The sequence below is a fragment of the Corythoichthys intestinalis genome, chromosome 15 (assembly GCF_030265065.1).
Source record: "Corythoichthys intestinalis isolate RoL2023-P3 chromosome 15, ASM3026506v1, whole genome shotgun sequence".
NCBI lineage: Eukaryota > Metazoa > Chordata > Actinopteri > Syngnathiformes > Syngnathidae > Corythoichthys > Corythoichthys intestinalis.
This window is the reverse complement of record NC_080409.1, coordinates 17,229,591-17,237,770: the sequence shown is the minus strand read 5'-3', so window position 1 is coordinate 17,237,770 and position 8,180 is coordinate 17,229,591. Positions and strand designations below refer to the sequence as shown.

At 38.5% G+C, this 8,180-nt stretch overlaps 1 protein-coding gene across 1 annotated transcript; it reads right to left on the bottom strand.

Moving 5' to 3' along the window:
- Nucleotides 1-5,368: 5,368 nt before the first annotated feature.
- LOC130930656 (interferon alpha-inducible protein 27, mitochondrial-like) lies at nt 5,369-6,386 on the bottom strand. The gene is made up of 4 exons (XM_057858654.1): nt 6,361-6,386; nt 6,236-6,265; nt 5,607-5,750; nt 5,369-5,502 (listed from the first exon to the last, which is right to left on the bottom strand). The coding sequence occupies exons 1-4, from the start codon at nt 6,368-6,370 to the stop codon at nt 5,417-5,419; spliced, it is 270 nt and encodes an 89-aa protein (XP_057714637.1). The 5' UTR covers nt 6,371-6,386; the 3' UTR covers nt 5,369-5,416.
- Nucleotides 6,387-8,180: the final 1,794 nt, after the last annotated feature.

Genomic DNA, 8,180 nt, shown 5'->3' with positions numbered 1-8,180 from the left:
ATGACTCATCTTCAAGTTTCTGACAGAGGGAAGGCTCAAAGGCTTTTGTGGCTCAAAATCTGACAATACATTTCACCATTCATCCTCTGCTTTATACAGTACCGTCGTCCTGCCCCCTTTACCAAAAAGCAGCCCAAAAGCATGAGGTTTCCACCCCCATACTTCACAGTGGGGATGGTGTTCTTGGCATTGTACTCATCCTTCTATTTCCTTCACATATGACGAGTAAAGTTTTCACCAAAAAGTTCTACTTTGGTCTCATCTGACCACATGACTTTCTCCCATGACCCTTCTGCATCATACAGATGGTCCATGGCAAACTTCAGACGGGCATTCACATGTACATGCTTCAAAAGGGGCTGAGCAATGCATGATTTTAAACCATTGCACTGTAAGTGTTCTACTGACAATAGCCTTTCAAACTGTGCATGCAGCAGGCACGTGCAGAGGGGGGCGCGGCGGGTGCTTGAGCACCTGCCTCTTTGCCCCTACATGGCCAAGGTGCCCCTTTTGACTGGGCTTTTTTTGTTTTGTTTTTAGTACATATACTTTACTTGAATACAGAAAACATCTTTAAATTTTTTTTTTTTTAAAGGTTTTGTTTTTAGTACATATACTTTACTTGAATGCAGAAAACATCTTAAAAAAAAAAAAAAAAAAAAAAAAAAAAAAGGCCGTCTGTGTGCCCGCCCACCCCTGCACGTTGGTCCTCTTTGACGTAGGTCCTAGGTGTGTGGTGAAGAGTTCGAGGACATCTGGTGGTTGGAAACGGTGGTACCCTGATAAACCGTGTTCGAGCAAATAGTGAATATTCTTACACCTGATTAATTGTGGGGATTTTTTCTTAAATAATTAATGATAGGTAATTTTCTCTTATATAGTTTTGTACTTGATTGATGTTTAATTACCAGTGTTGTTAATAACGGCGTTACAATATAACGGCGTTACTAACGGCATTATTTTTTTCAGTAGTGGGTAATCTAATTAATTACTTTTCTCATCTTGGCAACGCCGTTACCGTTACTGAGGACGGAAAGGCATGCGTTACTATGCGTTACTATATTTGTCGAAAAGTCTGAGGGAGACGGACTCACCGAGACGACAGAGCAGAACAGGAGTGGGGAGGAGGCAAAAAAGTTGTGACGCCGAGCAAACGCGATGCTAGGTAGCTCCAATAATACATGTTGTAGCCGATAGCCCTACAAACTACGCCCGCATGTTATGGTAGATATGGTAGACATGGTAGATATCACATGTACTGTATATAGATATAACTAGATGCAAATGACAGACATGGCACTAAAAGCGTTAGTAGACAGCCGCCATCTTAAAGCAGTAGACTTTTTAGGACGGCTCTGTTGTAGAGAACCTTCCTAGCGAACCTAAGTAACTTTTTATCTAAAATACTTCTAAATCGGCAAAATCTTGACTTGAATCTATCTTTAAATGATGAAACAGTTTTAAAACTTTCATATGTCCAAAGTAGAGAGAAGGGAACTAATGCAATAATGGGAGCAATTTTAACAACTTTTAACAGTTGATTCAGGGTAAAGAGTAAATTAGGGTAAAGAATTGGGCTCGGGCCAATTGTACCAAAAACCTTCTCAAAAAACTTCACATAGTGTGGCCAATGTTTTTTTTTTTTTTTTTTTTTTTTTTTGAGGGGGAAAAAAAAAAAAAAGTTATTATCACCAATTACTTTGCCAAGTAACTAATTACTCTTACATTCAGGTAAGTTAGTTACTAACGCAATTACTTTTTGGGAGAAGTAATTTGTAACTATAATTAATTACTTTTTTTCAGTAAGATTAACAACACTGTTAATTACCCCCCGCCCTATGGCTCTATCGATCCGTGTGTCTCTACTCTCTGTAGGCAACCATATTTGTCCGTTCATTTTACAATGTTATCTAGAAAGGTACACATCAGTTCTCATTTTAATCTAAATTTAATATTTGCAATCCGCCCCTTTATTTCATTTTCTGTGATTCCGGTGTTTGTATGAATCTTAATGTGATAATGAGGTAATTCCATTTCTCTGTATTTTGTGGTAAAATTTATGTTTTGTATTGTTCCCTCTAGTCCCCCTTGTTTAGTGTTTTGTCTTCTCTCTCTCTTCACAACGTTATTGAGAAAGAAAGAAATGAAGAAAGCTTTAAAAATAAAAGCCACCTGGGAATCAGATTTTTTTATTTATTTAAGATTTATATTTTATTATGTAGACATGCCTCGTAAGGAAAGGTTGAGGGATTAAAAAAAAAAAAAAAAGGGAGCTGGATCAGGCTGCTAAAGGCAGTGGCTCTTTCATCAGCTCGGTAAAGAGCACAATAGGTTAGAAAAACACAGTTTGCAAGGATATTCAGGTATAAAATCCAACAATTATATAAGTGAACATCTGATGTCATTTGTTCTCAGATGAACAACAAGTTGAGGAAGGAAAATTTGAACATAGAGGTTGAAGGAAGAAAAGAGGCAAAGACTGACTGAATCACAGCCAGAAAGTGTTGATGACAGTGTTGATTTCTATTCACTATTCCCCCCTCCCAATTAAAGACTGTCACAGTCACAGCCAATTATACTGTTAAGCTGGTTAAACTGGAAGTTATGTTGTCGTAAGTTCTATTAAATTCCTATTTATGTGCCTCTTTTAATCAATGAGCACCTGCCCCTCCATCGGTCTCTGCACGGCCCTGGCATGCAGCTCTCTTCAGGTCATTGACCAACTGCTGCCATGTAGTCCTAGGCTGAGCAATCATTTTTCTCATCATGAGTGATGCCCCACGAGGAGAGATTTTTACATGGAGCCCCAGTCCGAGGAAGATTATAAGTCATGTTTAGCCTTTTCTATTTTCTAACAATTGCTGCAACTGTTGCTTTATTCTCACCATTCTGCTTTCCAATTGTCCCATAGCCTTTTCCATCTTTGTGGAGCTCAACAATTTTTTTCTCTGGTCTCTTTCGAAAGCTCTCTGGTCTTGCTCATTGAAGCAGTTGGACTATGACTAACTGTGGGGTGCATAGATGACTGTAAAGAGCTCAAACAGGTGGTTTGGTTACTCATGGGGTAAAGGTGGACTTTTTTAAAGGTATACTGACAACTCTTTGACTGTCATAATTATTGGTGATTCTCAAGGGCACAAATACGTATGAACCCCAATAAATTACAAATTATTTTAAAAATCATACAATGTGATTTGGGGATTTTTTAAAGATCATATCTCTATGAGTGGAAATGCATCTATGATTAAAATTTCAGACCTCTACCTATTTTCTAAGTGGGCTAACTTGCAATATCACAAGGGGTGGAAATCACTCCATTCTGAGGAAAAATATATGGCATCATGAGAAACAAACAAAGAAATAACAATCAAAACACATCTCTAGTATTTAGTTGCACCACCTCTGGCTTTTATGACAGCTTGCAGTCTCTGAGGCATGGACTTGATGAGTGACAAACAGTATTCTTCATCAATTTGGTGCCACTCTCTTTGATTGCAGTTGCCAGATTATCCTTGCAGGTCGGAGCCTTGCTGTGGACCATTTTTTTCCATTTCCACCACAGGTTTTCATAAGGATTGAGATCTGGGCGTTTTGCAGGCCATGACATTGACTGGATGAGTCTTTCTCCAAGGAATGCTTTAACAGTTTTACTTCTGTGGCATGATGATTTGTCATCTTGGAAAATGATTTCATTATCCCTAAACATATTTTCAATTGAAGGCATAAGAAAACTGCCTAAAATTTCAATGTAAACTTGCACATTTATTGAAGATCTAACCACAGCCATATCCCCAGTGCCTTTGCATGACATGCAGGCTCATATCATCAAGGACTGAGGGAATTTTGATGTTTTCTTCAGGCAGTCATCTTTGCAAATCTCACTGGAACTGCACCAAACAAAAATTCCAGCATCATCACCTTGTCCAGTGCAGATTCTTGACTCATTACTGAAAATAACCTTCATCCAGTCATTCACGGTCCATGATTGCCTCTCCCTAGCCCATTGCAGTCTTGTTCTTTTCTGTTTAAGTGTCAATGATGGTTTCCTTTTAGCTTTCCTGTATGAAAATCCCATTTCCCTTAGGTGATTTTGCAAAGTTCTGTCACATCCCTTGACTCCAGCTTCCTCTCATTTCTTCTTCATTCGTCTTGTTGTACATCTTGTTTTGAAGACATATGATCATTAGTTGTTTGTCATGACGTTTGGATGTCTACCAGTACGCTTAACTTTAACAACCTTGCCATGCTGTTTGTACTTGGTCCAGATTTTTGATACAGCTGACTGTGAACAGCCCACATCTTTGGTAACTGTACGTGTAGCGTTACCTTCTTCAAGAAGTTTGATAATCCTCTCCTTAGTCTCAAGAGACATCTGTCTTGTTGGAGCCATGATTCTTGTGAACCCACTTGGTCCAGCAGCCCTCCAAGATGTTATAACTGCACTGTTTTTAACTGCTGAGAAAAAAGCAGATCTAATCTGAGGCAGGGGCCCGATTAAGGAAAGGAAATTGACTGGGTGTGTCTGTATTTTCTACTCAAAATTGAGTGATTCCATATCTTTTTCTTCAGAATGGAGTGATTCTATATTTATTTCCCTGCACTTGCTCTATAAAAGTAACATTTACTGACCACCACAATGTTTTTATTCAATTCTTTTAGTGTTTCTGAATGCCAAGGAGTTGCACTTTTGAACTAATTCATTATTTTTTCAAGCTTTTTATCTGAGTTTGTTCTACGTAATAAAATGGCTGAGTGAGTGCTCGTCCAAGACTGGTGATTCCATACTTTTTGTTAGGGGTTGTACTTCTGCTCCCTACTGTTTATGAGGCTGTAATCAACTCTTACTTGTATGCAAGTGAGATATGTATAATATGAATGCTAGATTAATTGAACGTCAGAAAAAAAAGACAATCCTATTAACAGGAAACATCTCATTGGTTCTCTGCAAACTGTGGAGATCTTTTTCCAATCGGGGCAGGCCTCTTTATTCCAACTCTCATTGAAATGTAGATCTCTTTTACTGTCAGGAAGTAGAGAAGCCAGCAGGGTATCAATTGTGAAGTTATTTCAACATACAACACTTAAGGCGCAGATACGGCTCAGGATTGGAAATGTTCATCGGTTGGATTGATCTTATCCATTGATCAATCTGGTATTGGAACCAGACACTGATACTTTACCGGATTGGCTCCATCCCCAATTGTATTTATGTGTGAATGGTTGTCAAGCACACCACTCCACCTAAACTTGCCAGGATTGGGTTCAACTTTCCTGTGACCCCAAACCAAATAAGCAATACAGAAAATGAACTGAAAATGAATGAAGTTTTATTGAGTTTGGATGCATATAATATTGGAATCAGATTATTGACATATTGTAATTTGAAGTAGGATCCATTTGGCTAACGTGTTTGGCCTCAGTTGTTTCCCGCAATTAATTCTGCTATAGTTCCTCCAATGCCAGCCACAACTGCAGAGGCAGCGCCTGGCAATCCAGTCGCACCTATTAAGCGAGGTAAAAAGAACAAACAAACAAAACAAAAAAAACTGCATTTGTCAACCAAATACAAAGGGCTCCACTGTACTGTAATACTTTTACTGACTTACCAACAGACTGCAAGACAGCCACAAGGCTGCCTGCCGCCACCCCTCCTCCATTAGCAATGGCTGAGGATGACATCATGCTTGCAGCGACGGAGCCTGCTGCTATCCCAGCAGAAGTGAAGCCAAGGGCCATCGGCCCCAAAACCGCTGTTTAAATAAAATTGCGTCCGATATCATTGATTTTTTACTCTACATACATGTGTAAAATTAATTACATTGTTAACATGCCTTAATCGTATGATGATATCACTGATTACCTTCCCTTACCTCTCGGGGTACGGAACTATCTGCCGGAATTCTGTATTTAACATTTGCAACTATCTCTGAAATCAATACACTCAGATATAATTGCAACTTCAGGTCTGTGAGTCTCTTCTTTAAACTATTAATGCGTTATTAGTATACTACTGCTCTCAGGAAATGAACACGACCAAAAGTTAATTATTATTGTTTTCCCTTAACACCTACTGCGGTCCTGTGGCCTTAAGACATTCAATTTCTAACACCGCCAAACAACCTGGACCAAAGGCCAGGTGAACGACATTGGTATAATCACCCAACAACACAATTGCTTGTGCTACAGGTATTTGTTTTGACCTTTAAACATGTGTTTGCTATTTGAAACATCTTACCTGAACCAGCAGCAAGTGCGAGACCTGCCACTGAAAGACAAAACATATTATGGTTCAGTTCAATTCTATCCTTATTTCATATCTGTTTCTTGGTGAGGATGGAGTGTAAAGAAAGCGATACTCACACCAACTCATGTCGTCTTCTTGTCCTGTGAAGTGACAGGTAAATTCACTTTCAGCCCGTGTCCACCTTATATAGAAACAAGGGAGTAGAGAAACAAGACTTTCCTCTTCTAACAACATCAATTTTGAGTGAATGATTTTGATAGAAGTCATTTAAGCATAATTATAGTCATTATTGCTAAAGTGTCCCAACAATCAATTATTTTTGCCCTGACAAACTGTGAAAGAATTCTGTTTTTAAAAACAAAAATCTATTTTCAACCTCTTCATGAAGCGTGGGAACTTTTATTTGTTCTTAATTTTTTTTAAAAGAGAGTCCTGTCGACATTGCTAAAGATTTCTGAAAAGATAAAAATGTGAGTCGAACATTTACAATAAACATAAAGAAAGGTATAGGCACAAAAACAACACCGACAAATTTGAATGTATTACTTTTGATGTAATGCATTGGATTAATAGCAACTTTGTGGGTTTTCTGAAGGATCTCTTTAATTTTTTGGGTGATGGATAAGTGCACCCTGTTTGTCCATCATTTATGCTGATTTGATAAATATCATTTGAATAAAATTATAGTCATTATTGTCAAAGTGTCTCAACAATCTTTTTTTTTTCCTCTAACAAACTGAAAGAATTCTGCTCAAATATATACTAGTATGTAGACCCTACTCACCTACGTCACAAAATGGGCGTGTCGCTGTTTCCGGCCGCCATATTGTACCTATTTTTTAGACCTATTCTCATTGTTTTCAATTAGTCGTGCAAGTTATAGAGCAATTCATGGAAGCCCCGGTGTTATCTGACGCTGTAAACTCATTGGATGCGTTGCATAAAAGGCGTTACGTGGAAAAGCTTCAGTTTATCCATTCGCCAGATCCGTATTTGATGCCAAAATCAATGTTTTTCGACCCGCTGGCTTCGCCATCTTTGCCTGACCCTGATATTTACAACTATCTTGTCCACACAAAATCAGCCTATTCTCACGAAAGTTTGAAAAAAGAAAGAGCTTGGAGGCTTATAAATGCTACATTGCTGGTTGGGTGAAACAGGTCCTCGTACACGAAAATTCAGCAGGAATCTTGTGCTCGGAAGGTGAGTTACGAAATTTTCAATTCAAAATCTTTTGTTCTTGCTAACATCTACTGTCAAGTCTAATGTATTTCATGTCATTTGTCAATAGAGCTAGGGCTTTTAATGTTTATATGGTTTAGCGATTGCACTCTCACACCATACATATATAATATGTAGTAAATATGAAGTGCGATAGCACTACTCCAGATTGTCCCTAGTTGAATTTATTTTTTGGCTTTTGACCTCAATAGTGAAATTGTAAATTAATTGTATGACAACTGTCTGATTATCCCCCTATAATTATATATTTTCAGGTAGTTCATTCACAACGTCTGAGTGTATGTTGTCGGCGATTAGCCTAGCAATGATCTTAATTGTGGTTGTCAGGCCAAAATCCTCTAAATATATATTAAATGCATCTTACCAGATATAAAATGACTACTTCATAATCTGTGGTAGTCGTTTGGAGCCCAGTTTTCTCGTCGAATTGCAGCAGTCAATCTCGGTCTCCTCTCCGGGTCTCTCTGAATACGGTAAAACTTCAAGTCTCTCCGTCTATCTTCTCTGTTTTTGCAACCGACCGCCACACACGACTTCACCATTTTGATTATTAATGTTAACGAGCAGAAAAACACGCCATAATAGGAGGAATTTACGAAGCGCTAATGCATTAACATGACGAGTATACGGACAGCATGGCGCGGGGGCGTGGCTGTGACGTCACGTGAGTAGGGTCTATACAGTGGGGCAAATA